This window comes from Pelophylax lessonae (assembly GCF_965119305.1).
Source record: "Pelophylax lessonae genome assembly, chromosome: 5".
Classification (NCBI taxonomy): Eukaryota; Metazoa; Chordata; class Amphibia; order Anura; family Ranidae; genus Pelophylax; species Pelophylax lessonae.
Genome location: NC_138772.1, coordinates 372485003 through 372499759, shown reverse-complemented (window position 1 = coordinate 372499759; position 14757 = coordinate 372485003). Strand labels below are relative to the sequence as shown.

The window sequence follows — 14757 nt, the reverse complement described above, 5'->3', positions numbered from 1 at the left end:
CCATATCGTCACCATTACGGCATTTAACCCATGTATGGGATATCTATGGATATTATCTCCCCAATGGATAGAAGATACCCATGTCTTTCAGTAAGGTGATTAAGTCAAGCATAAGGAGTGGTACCATAGGAAATGTCGGCGTTCATAATGATGAACAATAAAAAATACTGCATAATACCGATGAGCTGTGCGATAAATATAAAATCAATGATTAAAGGTTGTTAGTTTATATAATTGCCATCACCGTGGGAACTCGTATAAACAGGGGGGGGAGAAAAGAAATTTACCCATATCACATGAAATATAAATGATACCTTAGGTTAGACAGGCTGAGAAGAGATCACAGAGCTAATGGCCTATTATTGAACAGGTCTGTGTTTTACACTATATTAAGGGTGCACAAAGATGTATATTACGTAGTAGATATAAATGTTAGGCATCTACATGTAAGAAAGAGGAAATATAGAGAATTTGGCCGGGTGAAAACAGAACCGTGCCCCTCCCATCTCGGACATCTGGGGGGTGACCAGGGGGCTTTATTCATGCGTTAAGAAAAGGCTGGAGATTGAATTCAACATTTAAACCATGGGGTACCCGAGACCCCATCATGTATATCCACATCTTTTCTTTTTGAAGGAGGACATTGTCAAAGTCACCCCTTCTAGCTGGCAATTTAAGTGCGTATATCCCCCTAACTTTCAAGCCCTCTGGGTCAGCCCCGTGATGTTCCAAGAAATGGAGGGGCACGGTTCTGTTGTCCACTTTTTTCCTGATGTCGGAGATATGTTCCAGAATCCGCACTTTGAGCTGGCGTTTTGTCTTGCCGATGTAAGACTTCTTACAGGGGCAGATAAGTTCGTAAATCACGCGCTCTGTTTGGCAGTTAATGAAACTGTTTATGGTAAATTCCCTCCGCCCATCACAGCTTGAAAAAGTTTTACATTTCAAGACCGATTTGCAGATTGTGCATCTTCCGCATGGGAACATGCCTTTTAATCTAGGCAGTGAAGTGAGCCAATTGTCTTCTCTTCGTGAGCGTGTGAACTCTGAATGGCAAAGATTATCCCTAAGGCTCGGTGCCCGTTTGGCTGTAAGAAGGGGGCGTGGTCCAACAATACGTTCTATTGGAGGAGAAATCGTGAGGACTGGCCAGTGTTTATTTAACACTGTCCTGACCTGTTCCCATTGCGTGCCGAAAGGTGTAATGATACGGGGACAAGTTGTCTCTGTCGAAGTTTTTTTAGAGGTTGAAACGTCACCGTTGCCCAGGAGGGTTGTCCTTGGTCTCAGAGCCACTTTTTTGCGGGCTCGTTTAATGGTCTGGTGTGTGTAACCCCTTTCACGGAATCTCTTATGAAGCTGTCTGGCTTCCACCTGATAGTCCTCTGGTTCAGAGCAATTCCTTTTGTGACGGAGAAATTGACCCACTGGGATGCTCTGGACCCACCCTATGGATGCATCCGATAGCACAGTGAATGAACGTACTCCTAAGTAAATTGATGAGAATCAATAGCTCACTAGTGCTTAGTGAACCTCACAGCGTGTCCGTGCAGGTGTATGCATGGGGCACAAAGAAATCCTGCAGTCCTCTCAAAGGGAAGGAATAAGCTTCACTGCAAAAGAAGGGGACAGAGGGTAGGTCACCAGGAGTTGATGGAGGGGTGTGCTACTCGGCTGCTGGAGTCCAGTAGAGCTCCGGATCCGCTGCTGCATGTACCGATTAGGTGAAGATGTCCTCATACAGAAAACTGAGGTACAGCCAACATGGGGGAATGTTCCACTGGTATAACAGTAAAGGCAGCTTTACCTGCAGATGTTGTGGGGGTATGCGGTCCGGCTGTGCTCTAGATGGGATCCATGGAGGTATAGAGCTCCGTCCCAGTCCTGTTATACTGTGCAGACCGTTCCGCTGTCTTCTCCGGAGCGGCGTTCAACCCGGTTATCGGCTACCACGGCATAGAGGATCCAGTTGCTTCCTGGTATGAGTGAAAGACGTCACTTCCGGTAAGTACGGTCCGCCGGGTGCCTGGTGAGGGGAACAGCCGCTGACAGTAGCCAAGGAGATGGCGAGCAATATGGACTATGCTGCACAGGGGGACACAGTGTAAGATGCCACAACGCCAACGCTGACGCGTTTCACCGACGAGCAAAGAGCCAAAGAGGCAGACTTGATCTCCAAGAGAGAGGCAGATCACTTGACTATAAAGAGTTACAACATTCCAACTTTTTATATCATCCCCAAACTGCACAAATCCCTGAATAACCCCCCAGGTAGACCCATCGTCTCTGCGATAGGGGGACCACTTGAAAAGATGGGTCAATTTATTGATGTACTGATCAAGGAGATGGTAACTAGCCTACCCTCCTACGTACAGGACACCAGGGATGTCCTTCAAAAACTATCGCATACTCCTACCATGCATGACATTACCTTGGTTGGGATTGATGTAGAGAGCCTGTATACTTCTATCCCTCATAAGTGGGGTTTACAGGCAGTTACTCATTTCCTTGGTCAGCATCACTCACATTTGGGGGCGCACAATGAATTTGTCGTTGAGCTCCTGGAATTCTTACTCCAACACAATTATTTCCAATTTTTACAAAATTATTATCAACAAATCAGAGGGACATCCATGGGGGCACCGTGGGCCCCGGCCTACGCGTGTCTTCATTTGGGACTCTGGGAGGAGCAGGTGGTCTATCCATCCCCGATGTACCTCAGCCACTCACGTATGTGGCTGAGGTACATCGACGATGTCCTGCTCCTCTGGGGCGGTACCCAATATGAATTGGAGGAATTCATGCATGAGCTCAACGACAACGACCGCAATATTAAACTTACATTCAATGCCTCTCCTAGTCACCTCCCCTTCTTAGACTTGCTCATTTCTAATGAGAGTGGCAGGCTCAAAACAACTACATACCGCAAGGAGACCGCAGCCAATACACTCCTCGCGGCAAGTAGCCACCACCCTAGATCCCTGGTCCAGAGCATCCCAGTGGGTCAATTTCTCCGTCACAAAAGGAATTGCTCTGAACCAGAGGACTATCAGGTGGAAGCCAGACAGCTTCATAAGAGATTCCGTGAAAGGGGTTACACACACCAGACCATTAAACGAGCCCGCAAAAAAGTGGCTCTGAGACCAAGGACAACCCTCCTGGGCAACGGTGACGTTTCAACCTCTAAAAAAACTTCGACAGAGACAACTTGTCCCCGTATCATTACACCTTTCGGCACGCAATGGGAACAGGTCAGGACAGTGTTAAATAAACACTGGCCAGTCCTCACGATTTCTCCTCCAATAGAACGTATTGTTGGACCACGCCCCCTTCTTACAGCCAAACGGGCACCGAGCCTTAGGGATAATCTTTGCCATTCAGAGTTCACACGCTCACGAAGAGAAGACAATTGGCTCACTTCACTGCCTAGATTAAAAGGCATGTTCCCATGCGGAAGATGCACAATCTGCAAATCGGTCTTGAAATGTAAAACTTTTTCAAGCTGTGATGGGCGGAGGGAATTTACCATAAACAGTTTCATTAACTGCCAAACAGAGCGCGTGATTTACGAACTTATCTGCCCCTGTAAGAAGTCTTACATCGGCAAGACAAAACGCCAGCTCAAAGTGCGGATTCTGGAACATATCTCCGACATCAGGAAAAAAGTGGACAACAGAACCGTGCCCCTCCATTTCTTGGAACATCACGGGGCTGACCCGGAGGGCTTGAAAGTTAGGGGGATATACGCACTTAAATTGCCAGCTAGAAGGGGTGACTTTGACAATGTCCTCCTTCAAAAAGAAAAGATGTGGATATACATGATGGGGTCTCGGGTACCCCATGGTTTAAATGTTGAATTCAATCTCCAGCCTTTTCTTAACGCATGAATAAAGCCCCCTGGTCACCCCCCAGATGTCCGAGATGGGAGGGGCACGGTTCTGTTTTCACCCGGCCAAATTCTCTATATTTCCTCTTTCTTACATGTAGATGCCTAACATTTATATCTACTACGTAATATACATCTTTGTGCACCCTTAATATAGTGTAAAACACAGACCTGTTCAATAATAGGCCATTAGCTCTGTGATCTCTTCTCAGCCTGTCTAACCTAAGGTATCATTTATATTTCATGTGATATGGGTAAATTTCTTTTCTCCCCCCCCTGTTTATACGAGTTCCCACGGTGATGGCAATTATATAAACTAACAACCTTTAATCATTGATTTTATATTTATCGCACAGCTCATCGGTATTATGCAGTATTTTTTATTGTTCATCATTATGAACGCCGACATTTCCTATGGTACCACTCCTTATGCTTGACTTAATCACCTTACTGAAAGACATGGGTATCTTCTATCCATTGGGGAGATAATATCCATAGATATCCCATACATGGGTTAAATGCCGTAATGGTGACGATATGGTTAATTTATTGCAGCCAATTAAGTCTAACATAAAGGCGGATACCTTGGATTACACCACTAGCTCTGAAGAAACCGACTGCTCGTCGGTGAAACGCGTCAGCGTTGGCGTTGTGGCATCTTACACTGTGTCCCCCTGTGCAGCATAGTCCATATTGCCCGCCATCTCCTTGGCTACTGTCAGCGGCTGTTCCCCTCACCAGGCACCCGGCGGACCGTACTTACCGGAAGTGACGTCTTTCACTCATACCAGGAAGCAACTGGATCCTCTATGCCGTGGTAGCCGATAACCGGGTTGAACGCCGCTCCGGAGAAGACAGCGGAACGGTCTGCACAGTATAACAGGACTGGGACGGAGCTCTATACCTCCATGGATCCCATCTAGAGCACAGCCGGACCGCATACCCCCACAACATCTGCAGGTAAAGCTGCCTTTACTGTTATACCAGTGGAACATTCCCCCATGTTGGCTGTACCTCAGTTTTCTGTATGAGGACATCTTCACCTAATCGGTACATGCAGCAGCGGATCCGGAGCTCTACTGGACTCCAGCAGCCGAGTAGCACACCCCTCCATCAACTCCTGGTGACCTACCCTCTGTCCCCTTCTTTTGCAGTGAAGCTTATTCCTTCCCTTTGAGAGGACTGCAGGATTTCTTTGTGCCCCATGCATACACCTGCACGGACACGCTGTGAGGTTCACTAAGCACTAGTGAGCTATTGATTCTCATCAATTTACTTAGGAGTACGTTCATTCACTGTGCTATCGGATGCATCCATAGAGGTCTTTACATACCACCTGGCAAGTGTACCGACCACATGTTCGATACATGTCTGGTGGTATGTTAGGTCATACATGAGTTATTTGAACCATTATCTGATTGTTATTTTCCAATTCACCTTAGGTGTATCCACAACTCCAGATAATCCATTGTGGTTTATTTCTCATTTAACTATTGACATGCTCCAGTCCCATTCTCTACATGTGTTTCATGCCACTTTTTATTATATGTTTTTTAACAGTGTCTAAGTAGTGTGTTCCTCCATTGCCTTGTATTGAGTCCTATTCTCGTATTTTCACAGGCATAAGTGCCTTAATAAAATTTAACTTTTTACACTATATTTTTTGCTTGAGTACCCTTAGTTGGTTTTCTGTGGGAGTGCTCCATTTTGGGCCACCCCCACAATTTCTGTTTTTTCGAATCTGTATACTCATCCAACGGTTACTTTATGCTTTTTTCTCTAGCCTTCAAATTGTGTTATTATACACAATTGTGTAGCTAGATATAATATCTGCTTCGGCATCTCTGAGGCCCATAACGGATTACCATATACCCTATTTATTTTTGGATCCTGCCAGTAAGTCTGTAGTGTTTCAACAGAACAAGCTGTCCTGCAGGTGTAGCAGTTAGACGGTTGAGACAACCTATTTACCACTGACCGGGGTGCTTACAATGATCAGTTTTTTTTTTTTTAATTTATTTATTTATTTATTTATTATGTAAAACCTTTAGGCTCGGTTTCCACTAGTGCGACTTGCTATGCGACTTGACACATGTCAAGTCGCACAGCAAGTCAAAAGCCATTCGTTTCAATCTGGCCCGTTTTCACTGCCGCGACTTGAGTTGCGGCGACTTCAAAAGTAGTTTGTGCACTACTTTTGGGCCGACTTCAGTGCGACTTCCCTCTATAATGAGGGACAAGTCTCACTGAAAGCCGCAAACAACTTTCACTACGAAGTCGCGCTAGAAGTAGCACGACTTCGTAGCCTCGGTAGTGGAAACGGAGCCTTAGCCTGAAAGGAAAAACAAACAAACGATCTGCTTGCTGTAACTTCTTATAAAGTATAATGTACTTCTATATTAGCTGGAGTTTAAATTCAATTTGTTAGTGTATCTAAATCTGCTAGTACATTTACAACACTCCCCTCCCCCAGATTACCCATGCTGATGTCCAAAGGTGCTTTCTGTTCTCCTTCATCCAGTGTTGAGTCTCCCTGACGCTGGAGGTGCGTCACGCTGGCCGTAACCGATTAGAAAATCGTTGGGAATAAATGGTCGGATTTCTAAAGATTTTTTGAATCTGCATGCGATAACGCCATCATTGTATTGATATTTGTCGCCTAATTATTGATATATTACCAATCATACATAAGCGGTACATTTTACATCGATCGATCAGACACGATCCGGGGTTACATTTTAAAAACGCACATACGCTGTTGATTTTTTCAAACAGTTTTTGGTCGATTCCACTACTGTTTCGATCGTTTAGACTGACATGACAGTTCGTTTTTTTCCCATAAAACTTTGCATTTCGATAATTGAACAATCAAGCATATCAAACGCTTTTCCAAACAATTTCTAATTGTGTATGGCCAGATCACAAGGAGAAAACAGAGGGGAAAAAGCCTAAAAAAGAAAACGAATGCAGTCACCACATCTAATGATTGGTGAGTTGCAATATAGTACATAGATTACAGTTTTGGTTTGGGGGTTTAGGGCCAATTCACACTAGTGTGATGCCAAACACCACATGTGATTCGCACTGCATTGCTGTGTGTGTGATGCCAAACACCGCATGTGATTCGCACTGCATTGCTGTGTGATGCAATTTCAGCCATACAAACTGGTGCAGGACCCTTTTCTTGGTCGGCACTGGAATCAGATAACATGGGCGTTCACACCTATGCACTCCGATTCCTGCACCATTTCACTGTTCGCACTGCGATTCCATCTGGGGGGGGGGGTCATTAACTTTACATTGACACCCACAGTGGTTCGCAGATCTCAGTGTGCAATTCAGGAACGGGCACAGAATCTCAGGGTTTTCCGCATCGTACCAGTGTGAACCAGGCCCTTAACCTCTTGGCCCCGGCACCTCCTGGCCTTTTAAGGGTTTAGGATGTCGGGAGGTGGGGCTTCTGATCATGTGACCGCTGTGATTTGCTGTCACATGATCAGAAAGCTCCTGATTGCAAGTAGCGATTGGGAGCTTTCCGGTGACCACCCGGTAACGCGGTCTCGGCACTGCTGTAGGGGGGACATGATAGCAATTTTTAAATATCTCAATGGGGATCTCAGCTTAGAAAAAAAGCTGTTCAGTCGAAGGGATTGCATGAGGACTCGGGGGCATACAATGCGATTAGAGGAGAAGCGTTTTAACCTCAGGCAACGCAGGGGGTTCTTTACTGTTAGGGCTACAAGATTGTGGAATTCTCTACCACAAGAGGTGGTTTCTGCGGGAAGTATGGTGGCTGTCAAAAGACTATTGGACGTGCATCTCAAGGATCAGAACATTCAGGGGTATGTGAGATGATTACAGCCACACACACCTACACAGGATGAACTGGATGGACTATTGTCTTTATTCAACCTCACCTACTATGTATATGTATTTACACTAATGCATGCAAATATTTGGCGGCTCGTGCCAAGGCCCACCCACTGAGAGGCGGCATATTTGTGTGCAGCTGGCATCAAGGGGTTATTATTTGAGCAATGAAAATACATGACTATAGACAACTGCTTCCCTTTGTCCAGGATCACTCATTCATTCTCAATTCACATTTGCGCAATGCAGTAATGCACGCAAAATCGCACACGTTCCTGCAGCGGCGCGCACCAAAAAAAAGTGCATCCCTTTAGCAGACTTGCAGCCATATCACTCCAAAGAACCTTGCATGCCAAAATCAACGGAAACAAAACTCTGCGCGTGAACAGCGGCGGATGTTAGTATAAATGAGCTGGGGGGGGGGGGGCGCTTCTAATCGCACGCCCCACTCATTCCACCTGCAAGTATCCTTGTCGCAGCTCTCCGCCCGTGTGATCGCTGCGCTCAGGCGCGTTGTATAGCAATGCGGCAGGTTTGCAATTTTGCACAGCTGAACTCATCTCATCTCACGACACGCTGGCGTCCCCTCCACCATTGTAACCGTGCTTCATTGTACAGCGCAGTGCAAACTATATAAATTCTGTGTAATAAAATATATTAATGATGATGATGATTGCATCACACCTCCGCAATGTACTTCGGCACACATGTGTGAATGAGCCCCACAAGCCTGCTATTGTTTATAAATGGGGGACATAGGATCCAGTGTGTGCATCCTTCAGGAGAACAGTCATCAATCAGATCAATAAGATAAATGTATAAATGAAATCTTACGTCTCATCCAGATCCTCTACAAAAGCAGAAGTGGGGGCCAGCAGAGACAAGGAGACTGCAATAGAAGACAAGGCGGTAAGTGACAGTCCAGCACCGATGGCGGCACACACAGTACGATCAACACTGCCATGGATACACATTACCCCTGCCCAGCACCGATCGCCCGATGGACAGAGGCTGTCATCCTTACCTGTTGCTAAGAAGCAGAGGCCGGCAGCTGCCATGTTCGGAGGATGTGATACCGGAAGGAAACACAGAGGGGAGGACACTCCCTGTAAGGGAGGGGGAGGGGTGGGCGGCTTCTGTCATTGTATGCAGCTATAGTCCTGTGTCCTGACTCCTGACTATGAGCAGGAGAGCTCGATACTATACAAAGGAGATCGATCCCAATACTATACAAAGGAGATCCCAATACTATACAAAGGAGATCCCAGTACTATGCACGGGAGATCCCAATACTATACAAAGGAGATCCTAATACTATACAAAGGAGATCCCAATACTATACAAAGGAGATCCCAATACTATACACAGGAGATCCCAATACTATACACAGGAGATCCCAATACTATACAAAGGAGATCCCAATACTATACACAGGAGATCCCAGTACTATGCACGGGAGATCCCAATACTATACACAGGAGATTCCAATACTATACACAGGAGATCCCAATACTATGTACGGGAGATCCCAATACTATACACAGGAGATCCCAGTACTGTACACAGGAGATCCCAATACTATGCACGGGAGATCCCAATACTGTACACAGGAGATCCCAATACTATACACAGGAGATCCCAATACTATGCACGGGAGATCCCAATACTGTACACAGGAGATCCCAATACTATGCACGGGAGATCCCAATACTGTACACAGGAGATCCAAATACTATACACAGGAGATCCCAATACTATGCACGGGAGATCCCAATACTATACAAAGGAGATCGATCCCAATACTATACAAAGGAGATCCCAATACTATACAAAGGAGATCCCAGTACTATGCACGGGAGATCCCAATACTATACAAAGGAGATCCTAATACTATACAAAGGAGATCCCAATACTATACAAAGGAGATCCCAATACTATACACAGGAGATCCCAATACTATACACAGGAGATCCCAATACTATACAAAGGAGATCCCAATACTATACAAAGGAGATCCCAATACTATACACAGGAGATCCCAGTACTATGCACGGGAGATCCCAATACTATACACAGGAGATTCCAATACTATACACAGGAGATCCCAATACTATGTACGGGAGATCCCAATACTATACACAGGAGATCCCAGTACTGTACACAGGAGATCCCAATACTATGCACGGGAGATCCCAATACTGTACACAGGAGATCCCAATACTATACACAGGAGATCCCAATACTATGCACGGGAGATCCCAATACTGTACACAGGAGATCCCAATACTATGCACGGGAGATCCCAATACTGTACACAGGAGATCCAAATACTATACACAGGAGATCCCAATACTATGCACGGGAGATCCCAATACTATACACAGGAGATCCCCATGCTATACACAGGAGATCCCAATACTATGTACGGGAGATCACAATACTATACACAGGAGATCCCAATACTATACACAGGAGATCCCAATACTATGTACGGGAGATCACAATACTATACACAGGAGATCCCCATACTATACACAGGAGATCCCAATACTATACAGAGGAGATCCCAATACTATACACATGATACCCACAGGAGATCCCAATACTATACACAGGAGATCAAAATACTATACACAGGAGATCCTAATACTGTACACAGGAGATTCCAATACTATACACAGGAGATCCCTATACTATACACAGGAGATCCCAATACTATGCACGGGAGATCCCAATACTGTACACAGGAGATCCCAATACTATGCACGGGAGATCCCAATACTGTACACAGGAGATTCCAATACTATGCACGGGAGATCCCAATACTGTACACAGGAGATCCCAATACTATACACAGGAGATCCCCATACTATACACGGGAGATCCCAATACTATACACAGGAGATCCCCATACTATACACAGGAGATCCCAATACTATACACAGGAGATCCCAATACTATACACATGATACCCACAGGAGATCCCAATACTATACACAGGAGATCCCAATACTATACACGGGATATCCACAGGAGGTCCCAATACTATACACATGATACCCACAGGAGATCCCAATACTATACACAGGAGATCCCAACACTGTACACAGGAGATCCCAATACTGTACACAGGAGATCACAATACTATACATGGGAAATCCCAATACTGTACACAGGAGATCCCAATACTGTACACAGGAGATCCCAATACTATACACAGGAGATCCCAATACTGTACACAGGAGATCCCCATACTATCCACAGGAGATCCCAATACTATACACGGGATATCCACAGGAGGTCCCAATACTATACACATGATACCCACAGGAGAACCCAATACTATACACAGGAGATCCCAATACTATACACAGGAGATCCCAACACTGTACACAGGAGATCCCAATACTGTACACAGGAGATCCCAATACTATACATGGGAAATCCCAATACTGTACACAGGAGATCCCAATACTGTACACAGGAGATCCCCATACTATGCACAGGAGATCCCAATACTATGTACGGGAGATCCCAATACTATACACAGGAGATCCCCATGCTATACACAGGAGATCCCAATACTATGTACGGGAGATCCCAATACTATACAGAGGAGATCCCAATACTATACACATGATACCCACAGGAGATCCCAATACTATACACAGGAGATCCCCATACTATACACAGGAGATCCCAATACTATACAGAGGAGATCCCAATACTATACACAGGAGATCCCAATACTGTACACAGGAGATTCCAATACTATACACAGGAGATCCCAATGCTATACACAGGAGATCCCAATACTATGCACGGGAGATCCCAATACTGTACACAGGAGATCCCAATACTATGCACGGGAGATCCCAATACTGTACACAGGAGATCCCAATACTATACACGGGAGATCCCAATACTATGCACGGGAGATCCCAATACTGTACACAGGAGATCCCAATACTATACACAGGAGATCCCAATACTATGCACGGGAGATCCCAATACTGTACACAGGAGATCCCGATACTATACACAGGAAATCCCCATACTATACACAGGAGATCCCAATACTATGTACGGGAGATCCCAATACTATACACAGGAGATCCCCATACTATACACAGGAGATCCCAATACTATACAGAGGAGATCCCAAAACTATACACATGATACCCACAGTAGATCCCAATACTATACACAGGAGATCCCAATACTATGTACGGGAGATCCCAATACTATACAGAGGAGGTCCCAATACTATACACATGATACCCACAGGAGATCCCAATACTATACACAGGAGATCCCAATACTATACACAGGAGATCCCAATACTATACACAGGAGATCACAATACTATACATGGGAAATCCCAATACTGTACACAGGAGATCCCAATACTGTACACAGGAGATCCCTATACTATGTACGGGAGATCCCAGTACTATACACAGGAGATCCCAATACTATGCACGGGAGATCCCAATACTGTACACAGGAGATCCCAATACTATACACAGGAGATCCCAATACTATGCACGGGAGATCCCAATACTGTACACAGGAGATCCCGATACTATACACAGGAGATCCCCATACTATACACAGGAGATCCCAATACTATGTACGGGAGATCCCAATACTATACACAGGAGATCCCAATACTATACAGAGGAGATCCCAAAACTATACACATGATACCCACAGTAGATCCCAATACTATACACAGGAGATCCCAATACTATGTACGGGAGATCCCAATACTATACAGAGGAGGTCCCAATACTATACACATGATACCCACAGGAGATCCCAATACTATACACAGGAGATCCCAATACTATACACAGGAGATCACAATACTATACATGGGAAATCCCAATACTGTACACAGGAGATCCCAATACTGTACACAGGACACCCACAGGAGATCCCAATACTGTACACAGGAGATCCAACGCACACATATACTGTCCCTGACATCCATTGCAGGTCCTCAGTGCAGAGGATAGATACATCAGGGTGTAAGGGCTCATTCACACAAAAGGTGTATCATTCTGCAGCCATCACTATAGGAATCAATGGAACCGCACACATAGCTACATCTACACACACATAATTAGGACGCAGCTGCAGTTTTTTTGCACATAAACGCATAGGCGCACAGGCGTATTATCCCATACAGCCGTGTAAAGGACCATTTTTCCCGCACAGGTGTTCTGTGCATCCAGTCCCATGCATGTTTTCTGCTGCACAGACACAACCGCCGTTACCATATGACATCTGCGTGGATACCTGTCTCTGAACGTGTTTGGGTCTGTGCACACTCATGTTAGATTAGGAGCAGCTTCTGTGTCAGTGCAGCTTCTGCATCCCAATTCACATCAATAGGACAGGTAGCCCGGAATTCCTGCCCATCCCTGTGTGGGCAAACTGGGCCCTCCACAGGGGTAGAGTTTAGTACATTCCCTGTGAATGAGGCTTATCACTACAATCAGCCCCCTTATCATAGTAAGAAGTTTAAGCCCCCGTTCACATTGACTGCAGGTTTGAAATTGTGCGACTTCATCTGAAATCACACAATTTTAAAACCACAGCAGTGATACTTGGAAGACATCTGTGCGGCTTCATGCACAAATGTCTAGGCAATACCTATCCAAAATCCCCAAAAGTAGTGCAGGAACTTCTTTTTCAAATCAATGTGGTACCGCAAAGTCGGCGTCAAACCTATTTGAACAGTGCGATTGCCGGCAATAGCGTGTGTCTTGCATGCAATTTGACCTATCAAATCGCATAGCTCCTAACTGTTCCTGATTTCAAGGAACTGTCCCTGATTTGGAACAAAATCCCTCTGTCCTTCTCATTTGTCCTTCATACTAGTCTGATCTATATAGTTGTAAATAAAATGCACTTTTTATCTTTTAAAAAGTGTTTCCCAGTGCTAAATCTTTCATCCAATTTCTAAATTGCTGCATTTGTACATTTCAGAAGCCAGTAAATGTATAGGCATGGTAAAAAAAAAAAAAAGCACCTAATCATTTTCTTTTGTATAAGGGCTCTTTCACACTATCCGCTCCGTCAGGCGGACTCCGTTTATCTCAGCGGGGGATCGATCCGCCGACCCCCCACTGAGCAGGAGAATGACAGCTGTGTCTCTGTGCTGTGTGCGGAGCTGTCAGAGCCCCATACATCTCTATGGGGGAATGGGATGGGAACGGACCGTCGGTCCATTCTCATCCGATCCAATCTGCTGGACGGATGGAAAATAGGGTTTCCATCCGTCCAGATTTGACGGATCGGATCGGGTGTCAGTGGACATGACTCCACTGACATCCGATGCCCCATAGGGATGCATGGGGGGACCGTTCAGATCCGCCAAAAAAAACGACAGGCGGATCTGAACGGTCCGCCTGTGTGAAAGGTTCCTAATACTCCTTTAGGGGGGCATGGCAGGGGGTGTGCCCTATGCCTACATACTTTTGCTCATAGGTAGGAAATCGCATAACAAGTCACTCCAATGCGAACAAGGGCTAAGCCCCCAGTAACACTTAGGCAATTGTTGTTCAATTCTCAAAGAGCATCAACACTCACAGTGAAGAAACAAATCATTCGCCATCCATTCATGCCTGAGTGTTCTGTCACTTGTCACCTGTTGCGTGAAGCTCAAAAAACAACATGAGCTTCTTTGGGGCAGATTTGTGCATTTTTGGTTCCATGTAACACCTGAAAAATGCATGTTTGTGTGTGTTTTTAGGGGCTGTCATTTATAAAGAAGTCTTTAGGGCCAAAAATGTGCAATTCTGCTCCTGTACTACAAGTCTCACATACAAAGACACAAGAAAACAGCCTCAATCACGTGGCTATGGTCATGCTGAGGACAAATCAGTGCCATCTTAAGAGCATTAAAGGGCCCCGGGCAATGCAGTGCACTGGGGCCCCGCCTACACAATCACCCATGAGAATAAAAATGCAAATTATGGATAAGGCGATAT

At 45.3% G+C, this 14757-nt stretch overlaps 1 protein-coding gene across 1 annotated transcript in view; it reads right to left on the bottom strand.

The window, feature by feature from the left end:
- TMX3 (thioredoxin related transmembrane protein 3) overlaps positions 1-8851 on the bottom strand; it is a 115723-nt gene extending 106872 nt beyond the window's left edge. The window contains exons 1-2 of the mRNA XM_082258600.1: positions 8781-8851; positions 8591-8645 (exon numbers count right to left, since the gene is read on the bottom strand). Of these exons, the coding sequence (XP_082114726.1) occupies positions 8591-8645; positions 8781-8814 (89 nt within the window). The 5' untranslated portion in view covers positions 8815-8851. The remainder of the gene's footprint in view (positions 1-8590; positions 8646-8780) is intronic.
- Between the last annotated feature and the right edge of the window lie 5906 nt (positions 8852-14757).